General features: G+C 36.6%; 1 protein-coding gene across 1 annotated transcript in view; it reads right to left on the bottom strand.

The window, feature by feature from the left end:
- Window positions 1-22,116, bottom strand: part of MEKK1 (MAPK/ERK kinase kinase 1) — a 28,964-nt gene that overhangs the window by 3,751 nt on the left and 3,097 nt on the right. The window contains exons 2-7 of the mRNA XM_006846564.4: window positions 19,485-19,569; window positions 19,217-19,279; window positions 15,871-16,028; window positions 11,008-11,083; window positions 10,854-10,913; window positions 7,616-7,723 (exon numbers count right to left, since the gene is read on the bottom strand). Of these exons, the coding sequence (XP_006846627.2) occupies window positions 7,616-7,723; window positions 10,854-10,913; window positions 11,008-11,083; window positions 15,871-16,028; window positions 19,217-19,279; window positions 19,485-19,569 (550 nt within the window). The remainder of the gene's footprint in view (window positions 1-7,615; window positions 7,724-10,853; window positions 10,914-11,007; window positions 11,084-15,870; window positions 16,029-19,216; window positions 19,280-19,484; window positions 19,570-22,116) is intronic.

Genomic DNA, 22,116 nt, shown 5'->3' with positions numbered 1-22,116 from the left:
AAAAAATTTAGGTGTGGCACCAATAGGTTACAAGATGAGAGAGAGTAAACATAGGTGGACTGACTATGTGTGGCACAGACCAGTACAACACCTGTTAAGAGGTGCGAGTTAGTTCAAGTGGAAGGCTATAAAAAGGCAAGAGGTAAGCCCAAACATATATATATATATATATACATATATATATACATATATATATATATACATATATATATACATATATATATATATATATATATATATACATATATATATAGGAAAATGCTGGGATTAGCCCACTAGCTCATATGAACATATGCGTTCATATGAGCCCAATGGTTCAGATTGAATCTGGGTCGATCTGATGATCACGACCTCATTTCGTATTTGAATTTTAATTTTTTTTTTTACGTATCCAAATTATTTGAAATGTTAAGCCTGTATTCTTCAAAATTAGGAGAATCTCATAAAAATATCAAAAAACTAATTTGCAAGAAATAAATTGACCAAAATACCCCTCAAACGTAGCTACGTTATTTTGATCAATTTACTTTTTGCTAATTATTTTTAAAATATTTTTATTAGGTGCGCCTTGATGAGAAGAATGGATGCCTAAACTTTCAAGTTATTTGGATTCATAGAAAAAAAATTAAAATTCAAATACGAAATAAGTTCTTGATTGTCAGATCGTCCCAGATTCAATATGAGCCGTTGGGCCCATATGTTCATATGAGCTAATGGGGTAATCTCATCAGAAAAGGTTGTTTAATGTTGAAAAAACTTCTAATTGATCATCTCGACATCAATATGAATGAATATGAAAAAAAAAAAGATTTTGAGTCCCATAAACAATGCATCTTGCAACACATTATCTAGACCATCCATTTTCAATATTATCACATGTTTATAGATCTACTTGATTTTAACTATTTTGGAGTTTCAAATTTTATAATTAGATATAACAATAGATTTTGAGATAATCCTAAGAATTTTTTACACTAAAATTACATCTCACTAAAATTTGGAGGTGCACCTTAATTGGATTGTTTAAGGTTGCAATCTTATAAAAACCACACCCTACATATAGGATTAATCTACAATTCATGACCTTTCAAATTACAAAGATTAATGTTAGAGTGAGTTGTGAAGGGTGGATTTACTAAATATGAGATGTTTTTTGTAAACGTTTTTAATTTGCTCTTAATGGTTAGTAATGACTTTTTCAATAAGTACACCCATCACAACTCACTCTAACATTAACCTTTGTATTTTGAGGGGTTGTTAACTCTAGACAAACCCTATATATATATATATATATATATATATATATATATATATATATATATATATATATATATATACGAGCAATGATTTCTTGCAACCGTTGTATAGTAATATGATGCAACAATCTTAAAAAACCATCTTATGGTCATTTGTTTGATCCAAATTTTGAAATATACACTCTTTTCATTCTAATGAACAATCACAAAAAAAGAAAAAATTGAAACCACAATCTAGAAAGTATTTTTTTAGGCCAATTAACATAAGTCGTCCATTTTGGTGAGATGATTAGATCTAGGTCTTAGAAGGATTTTTTCATTTTCAATTTTTTTGGATGGCTTTATTATCATTAGATGAACAATGTTAAAAAAAAAAAAATGATTTTGAGTTTATGAAGGCTAAGATCTTGAAATTCACAAAATTTGGAGGGGACTCATTTTGACCATATCTAGGGTTCAAATTGAAATTTTTTTTTTGGGGATTGATTATTGAGATGAAAGGAGTGTGTGCAAAATTTGGGGTAATACAAATAGCATAAACATGGTTTTCTTGAAGTGTCGTTTCATTATACTATGATACAACCGGTGCATTGGATCATTGCTATATATATATATATATGATTTGTCTAGAGTTAACAACCCCATATATATATATATGATTTGTCTAGAGTTAACAACCCCTCAAAATACAAAAGGTTAAAGTTAATGAGTGTGTTTATCAAAAAGATCATTACTTTTTGTTTAAAAAATTATTTTCATAGGTAACGTAACCATTAAGCAAGGGTAAATTTGAAATTTTTACAAAAATACAATGGTATTTGGAAGTTAGTGTCCTGAAATTTTATTTGTAGAGTGCCCTTGTCTTTTAGTAAAAATTCCAACTTTACCCTTTATGAAGATAACAAATGTACCCTTTATCTTGTAGTAATATTTACAAAATTACCCTTATTTAATGATGAAGATATCACAAAAAGTAACTTTTTTAAAAAAATAGACTACACAATTAGTAAATCCACTATTCACAACTCTCTCTATCTTTAACCTTTGTAATTTGAAGAGTTGTGAAGTTTAGATTATCCCTTTATATATATATATATATATATATCATCATCATCATCAAAGCCTTTTCCCAACTAATTGGGGTCGACTATAGGAATCCTGATCCAACATTATGCTTTATTTAAGGTCTACACTCATTGAGGCCATAAGTCCCCATATTTTTTCTCACTACTTTCAACCATGTTCTTTGGGCCTACCCCTTGCCCTACTTGTTCTTTGGGCCTACCCCTTGCCCTACTTGAACTAAACCTCCTAACAGGTGTTGTACTGGGTCTGCGCCACACATGGCCAACCCACCTCAATCTACTCTTTCTCATCTTATCGCTTATTTGTGCCACACCCAATTTTTCTGAATGTATTCATTTTGAATTCTATCATTTCTTATCTTTTCACTCATCCAACTCAACATCTTCATTTCCGCTACACTCATTCTATGGGTATATTGTTTTTGACTGCCTAACATTCCGCCCCATATAGCAAAGTTGGTCTCACAACTAACCTATAGAACTTGGCCTTCAACTTCATTGGTATGCAATGATCACATAAAATTCCGGTTGCACATCTCCACTTCACCCACCCAGCTCTAATTCTATATGCAACATCTTTCTCAATCTCTCCATTTTCTTGTATTAACGACCCAAGATATCAACCTATGACATATTATAAACTGCTTGGCTTAGATTGTAGGAGAAAGAGACGAACAACCAGATTTGAGTGCTAATAAATTATTTTTCTAAAACAATTATTGGTCGGACCCCAAAATTTGCACACATACACATCTCATCTAGGCAATCAAGATAAATAAATAAACAAAATAGGATTCACTCAACAAAATTTTGGTAAAATGAGTCTCATTCTTGGCTGTCCAGATTGTCTCTTTCCTTCAATTTGGGTTATCCGCCTAAACTAGGCTACAGGCGAGTCAATAAATCAAATATGTATATATACATATATATTGTTATCATTATACACACATATATATATAGGCGAAAATTCCTATAGGCGATTTTTTTGATATTTTTTGTAGATTCGCTTATTTTGATGTACACACGCTTCAAATTTCAGATCATTCCGATTTATAAAAAAAAATGAAACACTATTGGACAATCGTGACTGTGCGAAGAACTTTGGACAGTGACGAGAGTAGGTGAAATCACTGTTGTTCATTTTCACCTATAGGCGTTGGGAAGATTTTTCCTATAGATATATATATGGAAAAAGCTTGGGTGAGCCCACTAGCTCATAGAATAGTATAAGCCCAACGGCCCAGATTAAATTTGGGCCGATCTGACGAACACGAATGTCCGGTATTGTTTGAATTTTTTTTTTTTTCTACAAATCCAAATCACTTGAAATTTTAGGCGTGTATTCTTCTCATCAAGCCGCACCTAATAAAAATATAAAAAAATAATTCACAAAAAAATTGACCAAAATACCCCCAAAACTTTTCTGAGGTATTTTGGTCAATTTATTTTATGTAAAATATTTTTTTGATATTTTTCGAAAATTCACCAATTTTTTATGTATATACGTTCCAAATTTTAAGTGATTTGGATTTATAGTAAAAAAAATTAAAATTCAAACACTACCGGACATCCGTGATCGTCAAATCAACCGAGATTCCATCTGAGCCGTTGGGCTCATTTTTTCCTGTGAGCTTGTGGGCTCACCCAAACATCTTCCTATATATATATATATATATATATATATATATATATATATATATATATAAACACATACACTACAGATATCCCATAGCGAAAGTGTTCAAGAACAGAATAATTGAGATTGTAGGGCCACGACAAGAAAGGAAACTGAATTTTATCCACCACCATAGTCTTTCAAAAGTGTTAATGAAACCTTGAGATCTTTCTCCGATCTCCTATTAACATAAGGTATACAATCAACATGTATAAAAACATAACACACAGCTTACTATAGTTGACTGTATTCATGTTTATATATGGCATATATGTTAAAAAAAATGTCTAATCACATAACTAATGACTATACATCATGATCCATGTTAAATGGGATAGTCAGGAACAAGCGACCAATGGGGATCATCTCAGGGAATGCAGAACCATGCTTCCGGAACAGGAGCATCCCCTAGGGAAGGTGCTCCCTGCAACTATACACTAAATTATTTGTAGGACACCCCTGCAACGATACACTAAATTCTTTGTAGGACACTGCTTGTCCTTGAAACTAAAAGCTAGGATTGATGAATAATGAAATATAGATATGAAAGAGGTTCCTCTAGTTCTCCTGAGATACATTGATGCATCATGAACTAAATAGATAAAAAAGTGAGATCAGTTTTATTCTTTCTGTGTGAATGAAGACAATATGGATAATAAGTAATTATCATACACAGAGGTAGTCACAAATATAATACCATACACATACTTAAAAGTACTTCATGAAATACAAACCATGCATGTGAGGAAAATACCAATGATGTGCATTGTTCATGACACAAAAAACTGGAAGAAATACACATATCATCGTTAAAGACTGAAACACATGCTGGAATCTCCCTTCTCTCTTTCACCTCGACTATCAGTACATCTGATTCCACTGAGGCAGAGACCCATGCCCTCTTGGAAGGACTCAAACTCTTCAACCCTTCATGCAGCATTGTACTAGTCGTGGAGGATAACTCTAAAAGCATCATCACCTGGGCCTCACAAGAATCTAGCTCTACCTGGAGACTATTGGCTATCTTTGTTGAGATTTCCTATATTTGTAGGCATATGCAGGTCTCTTGGACGCATGCCTAGAGGGAGGCCAACCAAGTGGCTGACGTGCTAGCTAAGCAGGGAGCTTCTATAGAGTTGTTCTAAGCTGCGTCTCATTCATGTTTTTATCTGTTTTCTGTGTGTTGGGTGTATCTTTGCATTTTCTACTTATGCTTGTAATCCTGTTGCTAATAATTGTAATCCTGCTTGTAGGGCTTTTTGCCACTCTTCTCGATGGGGGTAGCTGTTGTACATCTTCTACTTCTACTCTTAATACAGGTTAACAGTTTCAACAAAAAAAGCAAAAAAGAGGATTGAAATACATATATCCTCATCACAGGACACCACCCTCGTTAGAAGATAGGCACAACCAATGAGTGGTTGGAAGCCATGTTGAAAAAACCGGGCGATCTAACCTGTAACCGCCCAGTTAGATCGGAACTAGCTACTTGTTGGTTCTGGTTTTGGGCGGTTTTGGTGATCGACAAGTATTTTAAAAAAGCAAAATTCAAAAAATGTATATAAAATCTCAAAAATAAGGAATTTGGTTTGTAATGCATTTTTTTAATATTTTTACATTATGGTGAAGTTTAAAAATTATTTTGTCATTAATACTTATTTTTATATTTTCCCATCTTTTTTAAAAAACATTAAAAATACCCCTAGGCACAAATCGCTTTTTTAAAATCCATTTTTTTCATTATTTATCAACTTCATTTGAATGTGTTTTGTTTTAATCATTCTTTGTACGCTTTTCATATTTTAGTAGATTTTCTTTTTGTAATTTTTTTATTTTTTTCAACAATTTTTTGACTGCCCGGGACTTGCCAGGTTAGAACGGTTGAATCGGCCGGTTTACTGGTTAGGCCTGTTATACTGCTTCCGGCCCTATGTCTGGTTAACCGTTCCGATTCGATTTTGAAAACATTGGTTGGAAGGGAACACATAACTTGGTTGAAATTTGTTGGCCATGAGTTTTCTTGGAGTAAATTGACAATCAATGTGACCCAGACAAGAAAAGAAGGGAAAAAAGAGGAAAAGAAAATGACAGTTGATTCAAATTCAAAAGAAATTTGTTGGCCATGAGTTTTCTTGGAGTAAATTCCAAAACATGCATGATTTGGATTCTGGCTAATATGTAGGTAACTCTGAGTATCATAATGTATAACAAATGGTTTCTTAAAATGAATACCGTGAAGATGCAGATTAGAACTAAGCCATGTTATGTCAACAACAGTATTGATCGAGGTACAATATTCAGCTCCTTTGCTGAACTTAGCAATTTCGCTTCCTTTCTACTCAATACATGGGCTGTTTTTCATTTATATGTAAAAGACGGCTGTCTTAACACCAATCAGATGGTGATCCACCCCTAGCAGCATTTACACATCTAACACTAATTGAAGGTCTAGCAGGGTGACAAGACAGACCAGTTGAGGTAGAACCAAGAGTTAATGGTCTCCATGTAAGATTTAGAGCGGGTATGCATGTCCTGAGAAATTTGAATAACAAAAGGAGAAGAGATTTCATCCCTAAGCAGCGAGAGAATGTCACCATCATGCCTTAATATTCCATGGGACACACAAAGGAATTCCTCACTAACCTTCCTTCAATTTAGTAGATGGTATGTCAGGCATAGGAAAACGCTTGCATTAAAAAACGCTTGCATTCAAGCATCATCCTTATGTTCAAGTCCATATGTGCATTTAGATCGAAGCATATCTTGAGAAGACAGATATTCAAATACCTTGGAAGAAATTGAGCTTCTTGAAACCTTTCATATTGAAAAATGTAGACGATGCTTCAGTTGAAACACAACTCTAAAATTCATTGCAAGTGAGGATGACAATAACAGCAAACAATAGGATCATAAGAATACCATGCTAAACATAACATGGGAAAATAGAATAACTGGTAAAACTATGACACTAAATGATTAAAGAAATCTGTATTGAATTGCTTGGACCAATCATTAACATTTACTCGCAAAAAAAAAAAAAAAATCTTCGACCAATCTTTTAGGGATTTTTGAAAAGTGTAAGAAGTTAAATAATAAGTTATCAAGGCGAAGAACCCATATAACTGGACCAAAACATTCTTTAATCTTTAATTTATTCAATACAACATTCTCTGACCTAAACCTTGATCGTTTCCGCAAAGTACATCAACTGATGAGTCAAAAAGCATGTTGAACATGTAGTTTATATCTCTGGAATATCACAGTTACGTCCAGCTAGTAATAACTCATTACACATTTCACCACCAATGCTTCAAAAATGTAGAGGCAGCTAGTCCTAGGTGCCTGGGGGGCAAATTTTTGAATTCTGTTCTCTACAATAATACAACCAAACAAAATATCCTACTCAATAGAAGTCATCATAAGCCAAGCTATTAGTTGATAGCAATTCGAATTTATCGAGCACCGACTCATTAATAGAACAGAGGAATCACTTCTCCTCTCAAGGAAGCCTCAAAGTTTCGCAGAGTAGTAAATTCTACTGATCAAGCAAGACAATTAGATAAGAGCATTAATTGTTGTACCATCATTTCATGACTTACCCATTCCAGTTCAGAATATGGAACCTGCCGAGTTAACATCTCCAAAACAGTGCAACCAAGGCTCCATATATCAGCAGCAAACGAGTAAGTCTTGCGAGGATTAACAACCTGTAAAAGGCAAAGAAACATGGTCATGTTGAATGGGAAACATGAACAATGAACTAAATCCCATGTCTGGGATATCTAATAAAAAATCTTAACTTGATATGTCTACACATCTGATCCTAAAACAGAATTTCTTGGAATTTAAGATAAAACACAGCTTTCAAACAATTGAGCCATCTGAACTGATATGTCAAGAAACTGCAAGTTATTTCTTGTAAATTTTTAATCACAGAGAGGAATGCGTCCTTCTTCTTTGATCATAGACAAAAAAAGAAGATTAATTCCTTTAGCCAATAACATATCCAATTATCAACTCATATCAGTTCAAAGGATACTGCAGCACCTTGGTTTCAAATCATAAGAGACAATTTCTTCAAAAAAGTCAGAGGAGAAAAGCCATCCTCTTCCATAACCGAATCACCAGTTAAAGGCATTGGTGACAGGTAGACACTTCCTTAAGCCATATCTGCCACCTTCTCCCCCCTTCAAGAGTCAAATAATATGCCATTCCTTACCTTCCAATCTAAGCATGAGAGCAATGGGCCCCACGTTTTTCCGTTTGAATTTGGTTCAATTCACAGCTGAGAACAAAAGCGAGTACCATAAATTCTACGTTCCCCTGCCATCCAATAACTCAAATTGCATTTTCAGAAGTTTGAAACCCCAATGGCAGGATGGCAGTATTCCATCTAGATATTAATTCAAGGAAAAGTCATCCTACAATGAGATGGGTGGGAGGCATAGTCTTACTTCAGACTAATATACCTTGGAGCACTTGAAAGCCTCACACATGCAAAAATTCTCAACCAAATAGTTTGCATTCATCGGCAGCCATTAGGTGAGCGAGCCCCCACATAAACCATTCTCTTAGAGCCTCCACACAGAGTTCACATTCCCTCACCATGTCGCTTGACCTGATACAGGTCACATCTACCTGCCTTGGGCACACAACCAACCAGAAAGCCACATGAACTCCAGGAGAAAACCGACACTAGCATTACCAACAAAGGATCGGCAATCCCTCATGGGACTACCTGAATGACAATAAATATCTAACACTATACCTAAACATCCTAGATACCTAAACATCCTAGATCAGACATCCTCTGTTTGGGCTTCTTAGGATCTTGGAGACACGTATGGTGTGAATGCAATTCAAACGCAGATTCCCTCGCCAAAGAAGGTGCTAATGCTCTAGTGCCTGAGTAATTTTTTGCAGCCTCAGTCCTCATTTCTGGTGGAGAGAGTCCCGTTACCTCTCCTATTCGACCCCATGGGATTTTGTACAAGGATCCCTTAAGGGGAGCCTAATTTTTTGGGATGTGTATAGCCCCCAATTCTTAGGGGAGAATTTTTGTACTATTGCCCTCTTTCAATACAAAGTTAACATTCTCAACAAAAATAAAAAACTTAGATCAAACCCCAAATTTCTTCTGGAAAATTGTAGATCAAACCGCAAATTTCTTCTTCCAATAACCGTAAGAGATGAGCATCAATTGAAATGCTAAAATTGCCATTCTGACTCAGTTTTGACAAGGATTAATTGGTCATGAACAGGATCAACTCAGTAAGAATTGGCAATGTGATGTGCAGAAAAGTTAACGTTTGTGCTACTCAAATGAGTCATTAAAACCTCAGCTAGCCTACATGTTGATCCAACTTGCACAAGTCTCAAGTCATGTTTCCAAGTTTTTTTCTTTTTTGAGTGAGTGTTTCCAAGTTATTTAATCATATGGCTAAATGTAGCTCCCACATATATAATTGTAAACGATGAATGATCAAATCATTAAGATGAAGAAGGACAACAATCCATTCATAATTCCTATGCACAATCAGTGAGTTCATGCACAAATACTAGACAGATCAGAAAACCTTGAAATCCATGTGTTCAACTGTTCAGATGCTAATTTACATTTTCACTGAAGACTCTCAGTACTCAGCCTTGTATTGAATAATCTTTTGATTTATTCCACAATTGACTCAACTCTAAATAAAATATAAAACACCACTTTTTAGCGTCATTTTGTATATCTGTTCCAATGGGAAAGGGGTATAGCAAACTATACCCCTTTTGACCACCAACAAAATGTCAACTAAACTGCACTGGATTGCATTAACACAACTTTCCAAAGCAAAGCATTTCTTTGACAAAAAATATTTGACATTGCAAATTCCACGTACAGAGTGACAATGAAAGACACAGAAATGATCCTGTAGAGAGGAGAATAATGACATAAATGGATAGATATGAGTTGCAATGAAAACAAAGGGCAAACTTCTCAGGAAATAAGGATACTAAATGCACGCTGCAAGGTAGATTTGTCATTTACAAGGTCAAATACATGGAATGATTTTCATGAAATAAATGTAAATGCATGCTTCAAGGTAGGTCGTCAATTAGATGGCCAGATACACAGGCACTGATTTCCATGACATATATGCAATACTTTAAAATCTACAAAAGAATCCTATAAAAAATATGGTTGACAAATTCCATGAATGAACATTAAAAGTTTGAAAGCCAATCATTTTCATGCAGAATACCCATGCTGACACTACACATACATGTATGATTTTTAAATTAAATGAGTGACGCAATGTGAACGAATGGCCATCTTCCATGCATGCTTGTCAGTTACTTGCTTTTCATTTGTTTTTTATTTCACAAGGCTTTTCGAGAAACAAGATGAAAACATCCAACTTGAATTGGGATAACGCGACAAATTCATTTCACCCTGCAAACAAAGACCCCACCTATTTATCCTCCCAATACTTCAAATTTACACATGCACATGCTTGCATGCGCACACACACTATTAATAATTGATGATAAACTGTGCATTGTAAGTGATCATAAGCCCAATATTCTAGGCAATAAGGACCATCTACAAAACCAATTTCAGTCTGAATAGTCTCAATAACATACACTACCACAAATGCCAGGAAAGTGAATAAGTTTCCTCAGAAATTCTTTACTTGATCAAGGTATAAGAGCAAGTATAAATAAGTGTACTCTGAATCAATTAAGTTTAAATCCATAATAACAAAGTAATCATACGACCATATCTTAAATTATTTACTATTATGCATCCATATATAATATTATAATTTTTTCAAATTAATAGATGCCCACCTCAGGGGCCATCCAATATGCACTTCCTTTGCAAGATTTCAGCTCGTTCAGTTTGGATGTCTGGAAACAACACATGCAGAAGTATAAGTTCAATATATCAAGTACAGATCACAAATGTGCAGGAAAGATCTAACACATGGGAATTAGGGCAAACCTGTTTTGCTAACCCAAAATCTGCAAGCTTCACATGCCCATTTGCATCCACCAAAATATTGGCACACTTGATATCCCTTCAAGAGAAAACAAAATGCATAGAATTTAGATGCTGAAAAAGGGAAAAAAAAAAAGTGAAAGAATTAACCTTAATTATGACAACCATCCAAAATTCTTTCTTAATTGGCTATCTAATATTAATATGATTTGGAGTTTGGACACATCGGAGATCCAAAGGTGTTGAAATTTAGCTGACTATAGACTTCTTTTAAGAACCTAAAGATACATCATAGAGATCAGAAGGGTGAAGTCTTACATGTTGAGAGTCAAAATAATAATTTTGAATTCCAAAACCCCTAAACAAAGAAACATGGATATCTCTAATTTGATAGACAGGAACTATGTTCCAGGCATGCCAATAGGGTCCCCAATAGTAGAGTGAACTAATGTGTAGCCCACAAGAGTGATATTGCTCCACTCCCTGTCCACCTCCTCCCCCAACCACCACCACACCCCCCCCCCCCCCCCCCCCCCCCCCCCCCCCCTCCCCACAAAATAAAATAAAATAAAATAAAATAAAAGGAAAAAGACCAAATTGATTAAAGAAAATTCTGGTAATGAAAGGAGTTGAAGATATTAAAAGAGTAGCTTTTGTGGAGTACTTGACCCTAGTACCATATAAGTATTTCAGAGGAATTTGAAATTATCATAAGAAAAGAAAGAAACTCGAACTCTCCTCTTCAACCCATCCCCCCCCCCCCCCTCTCTCTCTCTCTCATATGGGAAAGTGTTCCATGAGACCAAGGGCCAATACTGTTGCAATGGCTCCTCCAAATCTACCACTTCTCAATAATTTGAGGGACTCACAACACAACACTCACCTTCAACTAATAAGTGATTTGGAGCTCCAAATCCCCCAAGTCAACATCCAAGAAATAAACGGTCCAGACTCAAAATGAGGCGGGAATTCAACTTGGAGCTTTTCTGAGCTCCAAATCGATCTTTTTTGAAGGAGGATGATCATCAAGTGGGGGGAAATGATTTGAAGTTTTTCTTCTTTGTCGGTCCCCCACCTAATCAAAGTCAATGGATATGGGGAAGGGGCTAGTAGATATGGGCTCCCTCCCTTTCTGTGTGTGATAGAGAAACACATAGATATGAGAGAGAGTGTGTGTGTGTGTGTGAGTGCATGCATGTAAAATGAACATAAGCAAACACAAATATAACAAAGAAAAAAATAACTAAAGATTAGCTAAATATTCTCAACCGCTTCTATAGAGATACACAACTAATAGACTCTTATGGTCGTGCCTCAGTGATTTAAAAAGTCCTAGGCGCATCGCATAGGGCAAGACGGGCTCCCCCACCCAGGGGCAAAAATGCACCTCGTGGAGGGGCATTTTGGGGCCTTTTTCTATTTTGTTTTAAGAGAGAGAGAGGGTAGGGGGGGGGGGAGGGGGGGAGGGGGGTGTCTAGATTCATATGCCACCTAAACCGCATTTGAACTATTTGAGAGAGAAAAACTACAAATTCGTTATTTCCACAAGATCAAAGGATTTCTGAAAGTTCCAAGAAATCGATTCAAACATCTCCATTCGAGTTTGGATTTACTTTTGCAGTTTTTAAGGCCTAATAGGGGTTCTTTTTAGTAGATTTTAAGATTGAGAAATATCTCTAAGGTGGAAGTTTGAAGTTTGAACAATCAAAGTATGTGAAAAAAAATTATTTTTCTGATTGCTTAGATTAATTTGAGATGTCTTCTTCAAGTTCTAATAGTAGTAGTGATCCGGGTTGGAAATACGACTATAATCCAAATCTTTTAGACAAAAATTGTTTAATATGCAATTATTGTGAGAAGGATACAAATGGGGGTATAAATTGATTCAAGAAACATCTTGCCAGTATCAAGGGGGATGTTGCCCTTTGTAAAAAGTTCCTGATGCGATTAGGGAGGAGACAAAGAACTATATGAATATAGTAAAAAAGAAAAAAGAGGAAAGAGAGGCATGCGTAGCATAGGTAAGGTCTGGGGTTCGTATTTTATGATGACGAGGAGAATAATGAGGTGGAGAAGCTTGCTATGTCCCAGACTAGAGGGAAAGGAAAGGGAGTTGCAGTTGGATTTAAGGGTGGGGAGCCTAAGAGGCCTCGGGTTAGGGGGCATATGGATTTTTTTTTGCCCTGGCCTAATTTTTAGGTTGCAGGTGAGATAACATAGAAAAAAGAACCATTGAAAACAAAATCAAGAAGGAAGAGAGAGAGAGAGAGACTGCTCAGTACATTGTTCAGTGGTTTTATGAGGTGGGTATTCATTTCAACACCGTTCGCCTAAGCAGCTTCTACACCTTGGTAGAGGCAATTGGTCAATTTGGACCTAGGTTGAAGCCCCCAACCACAATTGAGCTTTCAGAGCCTCTTTCGAAAAAGAGGTGAATGTTACAAGGGAGATAGTGGAGTCACAGAAGGAGGCATGGACTCAACATAGGGTTTCTATTATGATTGATCCTTGGATTGACAAGAAGAGAAGAAATCAGATGAATTCGTTGGTGAATTGTCCTTTAGGGACCGTTTTTTTAAGGTCTATTGATGACTCTGATGATAGACATGATACTAATTACATATTTAAAGTGATGGAGAAGGGCATCAAGGAAGATAGGCAGTAGCATGTTATACAGGTTGTCACTGATAATGCTGCTCCTAATGTTGTTGCTATTAATTTATTGTGTATAGCCTACACTCATATCTTTTGGACACCATGTACAACACATTGCATAGACCTCATGCTTGAGCCTATTGGAGGTTTCAGCAAGATTGCAGGTGTAGTTAAGAAGATTAGGACAATTACAACTTTCATTTATAGCCAAGTCCTCACCCTCAGCATGATGCGCATATTTACAAGAAGAAGGAGATAATGCGGCCAGGGGTCATGAGATTTGCTACCCGGTACCTACGTCTAGATAGCATACATTCGAGGAGAGCTCAGCTGAGGCAGATGTTCGCCTCTTGTGATTGCAGAGCATGCAAATGGGCCAGGAATTAGTAAGGGTATAAGGCACTGGAAAGTTGTAAGAGAGAGAGAGAGACCATAATTTGGATAATGATGTGAGCTGCTATGAGCAAATTTGGAAGATTATTGATGAGAAGTACGATAGGCAGCTGTATCGACCATTGCATGTAGTTGGCTATTATTTGAACCCAACTTTTTATTATATTGAGAGGGATATGAAGACAAATGACATAATTATGATTGGATTTGATAAGTGTCTGGACATGCTAGTCCCTAATAAGGATATCCAAGACATTATATGTGTTGAGGAGCTAATAAGTTACAAGTGAGCATTGAAGTCTTTTGGCAGTCCAATGGTTATGAGACAAAGGACCAAAATTGATCCAGATAATAATATACTTAACCCAGCCCTCAAGTTCAAGTTTCATATTTGTTGTTTGTTTTTTATATTTCATAAATAATCGTAATTCATAATCAATATGCAGCCAATTGGTAGAGCCTAAATGGGTATAGCGCCCCAAACTTAAAAAAGTTGACCATTAGGATCTTGAGCCTAACCACTACCTCGTCCGGCTGTGAGTGTAATTGGAGTACTTTTGAGATGGTAATTTATTTTATTAGTTGACAATTTACTAATTTGTATTAGTAATTAGTAGTTATTGATTACTATGTCAATTGTAAATTTGTAATATTAATTAGTTTCATTTAAAGAAAAGAAACAAGCTTGAATCAAAGAGGCTCAATGACCTAGTTTATGTGAAGTGCAATCGATACTTGAAGGAGAGGTTTGCTAAGAGAGATACGAGAGATCCAATAGAATTGTTATTGAACAAGGTTCCAGACTACTCACATCTCAAAGTAATCGGGTCTAAGTGCTATGTTCATATTCCTGATGCATTCTGCCTTGGGCAGCTGAATGGGCGATTCGTAATAAAAAAAAGGGGCCTGAAAAATGCATATCTCTGGGCATGTGACCCCCTCAGATAAAAAAATATGGATAATTCCATGGAGTGGTTGGTTGATGATGATGAGGCCGAGGGGCATGAAGGATTGGCACGGGTTATGGTCATGGAGGCTTAAAGGACAACAGCCGACCCTCCTAGAGCCATTGGATCTTATTCACAGAGGATGAGGGTGGCAGAGGAAGGAGGAAGCAGAGGTAGATTCAGAAGAGACAGAGGAAGACAACCATTATGTTGAGGGGGGAAATGACTCCAATGATGATAGGCTCGACTCCGATGCATATCATGCTTACCCTACTTTTTCTAATGATGAGTGATGACTTAAAACTCTTTGAGTCTTCAAGTCTCTATATTTCTTTCTTTTTACTTTTTCTCCTATTATGTGCATGTATGGACTATAGACATTGGAGCATGCAGGAGAGGATTTGGACTATGGACATTTGATATGTCATATGTGTTATTTCTTTCCTTTTCTTGAAAATGAATTGATGACTGAATCCAAAAATTTTGGATGTTGGGTTATATTTTCCTATTTTTACTGTGCATGGCATTTATGGAGTATGGAATGGTCTGACATGTATAGATAATGGAATAATGGACTATGGATGAACTAAATGTCATGTATTCTTAATGTGTTATATGCCTCAATATGCATTTTTAGGTTTTACACATAATTTGGCCCTAAAACAGTTGGATCAGACACCTTATGGTTCTTATAACCTGGGCGGCCCCACTGCTGCCTGGGCGCTGCCCGGCAGTTTTTAAATACTGGAGACTTATTCTAATAAAGACACAAACCCAGCTAGTGGACTGAATTTTTTTTCCTTTTTAGATGTTGGCCAACATACTAAACTTTCTAAGAAATACATTAAAGGACATAAAGAAATCAAATCACCTGTGCATGACATGGCGATCATGTAGATATTTGAGACCATTCAAAATCTGTCTCGTATATACCAAGACTTGAGAATCCCTCAAATGGTAGTTTTCATATAATTTTTGAAGAGAACCTTTTGTTGCAAGTTCAAGGAAGATATATAATTTTTGCTCCTCCTGCACAAATCACTATGAACCAGTAAATCTTTATGCATACTCTTCGATGACAAACAAAATAGTGAGATACAAAAAAAGAGCATGAAGCTTTTCAAAAAAACATAAAAATAACCAAGATCATGATCTACAAAAGTAAGCAAATAAAAAGTGATCAGTGTGAGTTATAAAGGTTACTTAAATCAATTGAAAATTCAGATGACCAAATGCACAATACACAGGATATACCTTAAGGATGTATGACAAAGCATGTGCATATATAAACACATATAAAAATGTAAATGCATGAATGCCACACATGTAATGCCCGTGCCCAGGTAGCACATGTCCACTACTATTTAAATCAAAAGGCATGACTCATACAAATGAGTATAGCCCGAGAAGAAGGCCTGCTCCTCACAACCCTAGAATTTGATCAAGCATGTAGAGGTTCACCTTCTGAATCATTGTTCACATGAACTAGCAAGCTGTCGAGTTCAACAACAATGTTTGAAAACTCTCCAGTTGATATTCCAGAATCTCAGGTAAATTTTGAGTTGTGGAAATTTTTCGTTGAAGATTTTCACTGTAACAGAAAAACCAACTTCTAGTAGAAAAATGACAAAAAATATCAAAACACTTCTTCAGGATATTTATTTTACACAGGACAGCTCATTCCGCTTGGCATGATAGCCACATTTCAAGGGAATTAAATGGTCCAAATTCCAAATCCTTAATATAGTCAACAAAGGGGAAATCTTTATTGAGAGAATGTATTTGAGGTATTTTCATCATCCCCATCCTTCTTATCCTTTATTTTTCCTTTTTCATTGAAGCCTACTTGGCGGACTAGAACCATAACCTGCAGCTCTGGTTAGGAAGTTCACCAGCGTATGAATTACTATAGAGCTCCACTTAACATAGAAATAACATAAAACTTTAACTTGGGTTGTATGTAATAAATCACACTGTGGGTCCTGTCACCACCCCTGAACAATTCCATTGAAGTGACTGGAGAGAAATTTGATAAGTCAGTGAAAAACACAAGGAAATTAGGATTCTCCTTGTAGAAAGTATGCTCTTGGTCACCATAATGAACCTGTAAGGTTGCATATAACATTCTGCGCAGATGTATTGAGCCCATGTTGCCAAGTGGCTGAACAATCCATACTACCCTGGCCCAAGCAGCCAGCACAGGCCTGCCTGGCTGCCTTGAGGCAAGCAACTAGCACACTGAGCCCAGTTAACTGCCTAAAAAAGGCACTGCTGCTTCTCCTAAGTGTGGCGGTGCCATCAGGTAAAACTACATATGAACGGATATAAGTAACTAGCACACTGAGCCCAGTTTACTGCATGGGCTCAGTGTATTATATGAAGGGATATAATACAGGGAAGAACAATCCATACTACCCTGGCCCAAGCAGCCAGCACACACCTGCCTGGTTCCCTTGAGGCAAGCAACTAGCATAGTGAGCCCAGTTAACTGCCTAAAAAAGGCACTGCTGCTTCTCCTAAGGGTGGCAGTGCCATCAGGTAAAACTACATATGAAGGGATATAAGTAAAAGTACATACCCGAGGATGCCAAAAACCAAACAGTCCTATACTGTAGAAAGTTCAACAATGTGGAGGGCATGCACACATCATCAATATAAGCACACTATGGGTATTATCAGAAAAGAAATAGATTACGGGTATCCATGATGGAAGCATCATTTTAGCCATAATATGGCTGGGTCAATGTGAAGATATGGAGGATGACAAAGATGTGAAAGCAGGTGGTTAATTTTGGTTTTGAAGGGAGTATCACATCATGCTGTCAAGTGGGCAGGTATAGAAATTGCAGATATGGGCAAATCATGACAAATGAATGGGCATATTGCGTGCACAAAGAATGCACACACATCAAATCTTCAGGAGAAGCATGGCCAATCTACATCAATAATGCACAAGGTGCATTAACTTTGCCTGAGCAATAAGGAGTATGCACTTTGGGGGATGCATAAAAGGATGGCATGATGGATGGATGTGCATAAGTGGGAAGTATATTGACCAAAAACTTAATTTAAACCACACATTATTATTGCCAAAAACGAAAAGGTGCTTCCCACCTTTCTAACCAATTTCAGCTTCCCTGCTTGACCTCTCCTTCCTTTCTACGCAAATCACTTAAATGCACTGATCCACTCCTCTCTCAATCATTTAATCTCCTCTAGGCCAATTCCTTCTCTCAAATATCCGTCATAACCAATTGCTTAGTGCCACATTCCAACAGGATATAGATCAATATAGCCTATGTAACAAATGAGAGTCAGGGCAGTTGACTTCCATGAACAACATGAGCCAGAACACTCGCATATGCATCACTTTCCTATGGTAATGACGCAATAGCCCTAGGGGACTTTAGAATTTACCTTTGTAGTATTCTACCTAAACCAGTATGGAAGAATTCACTATACTACATTAAGAACATCAAACGTGTAAAAGCTTACTTATTGCCTCTATAAAAGTACGAACTAACTAGTCCCATAGATTAAAGAGGCAACACATGAAAGCAGATGCTTGTGCGACCAATGTTGCTTCCTCATGATCATGCCAAGAACACGAATATGCATAAAATAATAAATTTGCTCCACTAAAAAGAGAACGGTTTTGCACTCTTCCCCATGCCCCATAAACTAAGGTACAAGATCTCTAGCCATAGAGGAAAAACCTGTTACAGTGTGCATACCATTCAGAAAATAATCATTGACTGATGCCTAAGTTCTACGACATCAGAAACTTGGTAAAACATGTAGATGATTGTCAAAAGAGGATAAACCATGTGCACACAGATATACAAGTGTGTATGCACAAATATATATGGTATAACAAAAATTATCAGGTGTCAATAATGGTCAATAGATCATATGGTCCAGTCCACAGAAGCAAAAAGGAACTCTATGATCAATACTCATGCACAGTGTTTTTGCTGCTGAAAGGATCTCATAGCATTGAAATAGTGATCTTTGTGACACAAAAGGTCTCGCAATGTTCTTGGTGAAGCAAGTGAAAAAATACTGAAAATACCGTGTGACGAAAGGAAAAGCAATGATCATGAGACATATTGTATCTAGAAGCAAGTGTTTGTCAATCCAAAAAAGCAAATTGTAAAAGATAAACTATGGACATAAACTGATCATTAAATATAAATTGAGTCAAGGGATAGGAGTACCTTGTCTGTACCATAATATTGCACAATATTGTCATGTTCAAACTGACTTAGAAGAGCAATTTCCTGGAAATGGTAAAACATGAGCAAACAATTAGAAAAATGATGAATGATCCAAACAATAATCCCTAACATTCACATAATGACACAGAATATGTGGTGTAATGTTGTTTAATGAAGGATGACATGCAAAAGATTCCAGTTTCCTATATTACAGACTGCTTAATAAAACATAAACAGCACTTAAAAATGAACTTCCACTTTGTATCACCTGCTCAAGTTGTAGGATACATTGCTGGGCCTTGCTCCCTTGGTCAAGTAAAGAGACCTCTTTGACTGCGAAGAAGAACCCATCACTGCAACAAGATAATAATTTACAACAAGGAAACTGGATTAAAGCACCACAAGCTGTCCTAAATATAACAGGACCATTCGTTCACAACAACATACAGAAGGAACAACATGCAGGAACTTTCATTAAAACCATGCATGACATATTGAAAGAGAATTGAAATCACACAAGCATTTTCTATGCTGTTAATTTCTCTTGTACATTTCAGTTTTTGTCCAAAATAGAACTGGTAAATATAATATTGTATTGTCGCCCTATATGATTGAATGTTGGATTTTTTAATTTCAGTTGGGAGATTATTTGTCCTTTGCCCAAGTTTGCATCGAGCTTATGTGCTTGGACCCTGTTCCCACCTTCCAATGCATCTACGATGGGCATGGTATCAGAGCCAACTAGGGTTGTTTTTACAACTGCTCAGCTTCTTGTATCCTTTTTCTTTTTCCTCTATTTATCAAATGGTATATCACCGTAAGTAATTCCTGTAGTGCCAAATTAAAAAATTATGGATAGTAGGCATTCTTTCTAAAAATTGTTTTTTTTATCTAATGTGATTTTTGGAAGTATACTGACTACCACCTGCAGTTCCTTCAGATTTGCATAATATTTGAGTAAATTTAATTGCATAAAGAATGGGTGATAAGAAGGGCAAAATTTGTTCATGGATGGACAGTAGTTGAGTTACTTGCTACAGTTAATCTGATCAGATCTGTAGCAACCAAAGGAGCACAGGATTCTCTTCAAAAATCTTATCTACAATTAATCCATACTCAATTTGCCAGTTGGAACACTCAGACAGATTTCCCATCTTGGACTCCTTTTACAACTATTTCTGTGATGCCAGTAAATTTGATGGATCCTTCATTTCCAAACAAAGGGCAATAGTAGAAGAAAATTCGTAAAAGATTGAAAACCACCTTTTTAGTTTGTTAAAACCTCTCAAGTCCTTGGTCCTTTCCTAGAATTTGAATAGGTTAGGGAATCCATGCTACCTGTAATTGATGATTTGGAGTCAACAAGCACTGATGGATCCTAAGGAAGGGGCAATATTTGAAAAAATTCGAAGAACAACTGAAACTTTGGCTGTTTCTGCCCTTGGGTCCTTTTCATCTAACTTTCAGTTTGAATACACTAGGGTAGCCATGCCACCCGTAATTGATGATGCTCTAACCAAACTTATGGCAAAAGAGACGTGTGCTTTTGTCTCCTAGTCTTCAACAGAAGCCAAATAATATTTTATTCGCCTCAACTCTTTACTCAACAATATATGTCAAATGTCCACTACAAAATAACGAATAGGAAGATATAAAAACACCAAATGGAGATGTAGAAAGTGCCTTAGAAAGTGCCTATTACAGGACCTACACCTTCCTCTCACGTTATTACAAAGGACCCAAAACAGCAGGCTGTCCCTCAATTGGTTCATCTTCATGTGACCTTGGCATCTTAAACAGACTGCCAATTAGACAAATACGCCTAAAATCTTCATATCCACATATCCAACGTTTCACGTATAAAAATAATAAGCAGCATTTGCCCCTTCCACCATGCTACTCCAGCAATGTAATTCCTCAAAACCACCATAAGATTACTTTTTTTGTAAGATTTTGATTTTCTAAGGCAGTAGGAAAAGCTCATGGGTTTATCTAAATCAAATCAAACACCATTGCCTTAACATGCTAATCCAAGATGGCTCTCAAATGGCACAACCAGGACCATACCCTTCAAGTTTGTCTTGCATAAGGCATATAGTTTTTAAAGAAAGCCCATGCACACTCCCAGCATTACCCCAAACCCACTGCAACCCCCAACTATGTCTGTCTCTCTCTCTCTCTCGAAACACTCTAGCACCATGCCACTAGGTCTAACCCCAATAATTTGAACCCAACTCTCTCTCTCTCTCTCTCTCTCTCTCTCTCTCAATCAACACTCTCGCACCACCCCCAAGGTCCACCCACATTAATTTGAACCTATATGGCACCAGATCCCATTCCCTTGTGATGGAAGCTAAAGTATTCTATGATAAAATGGCATGCAATCAAGACAAAGTGCAAAGAAACAAGGTTGAATCACTGCGACCTTTGCAAGGCTATTTGTAGCCTCATTCAAGCTCCATGATCTAGATTTGGGGAGTTGCCATAGTTAGTTGTACAACCCATTGTTTAAAATGAGGCTGCATTGCCACATATGCGGCCGCATTATGCATTATGCACCCCAAAGAGAATCACATAGGGGTGCATATGTGCCGCAGCCCACCGCATACACAGCCGCATAGTGGATAGCGCATATGCACCGCATAGCTTGTGGGTAAAAATAGTGCCCACGAGCATAGGCATTTTGGTCATTTCCCCCCAAAAGTGGTGGAAAGGGTTTTGGGGGTATTAAAGCCCCCTCCAAACACAAAAAAAGGCTCATTTGTGGCTGTTTTTGGATCAAACGAAGAAGAAAAAATAGGAGGAAATTTTGATTGCAAAAAATTGTCGATTTGCTCTTATTGTTGGTTGGGTTGTCGATTGGGATTAGCATGGGCATTCTTTTGAAGAAGTTTGAGCAT

This window comes from Amborella trichopoda, chromosome 4, assembly GCF_054954075.1.
Source record: "Amborella trichopoda isolate Santa Cruz 75 chromosome 4, AtrichopodaSantaCruz75HAP2 v2.0, whole genome shotgun sequence".
NCBI lineage: Eukaryota > Viridiplantae > Streptophyta > Magnoliopsida > Amborellales > Amborellaceae > Amborella > Amborella trichopoda.
The sequence above is the reverse complement of the archived record's forward strand: the minus strand, read 5'-3'. Positions and strand labels throughout refer to the sequence as shown.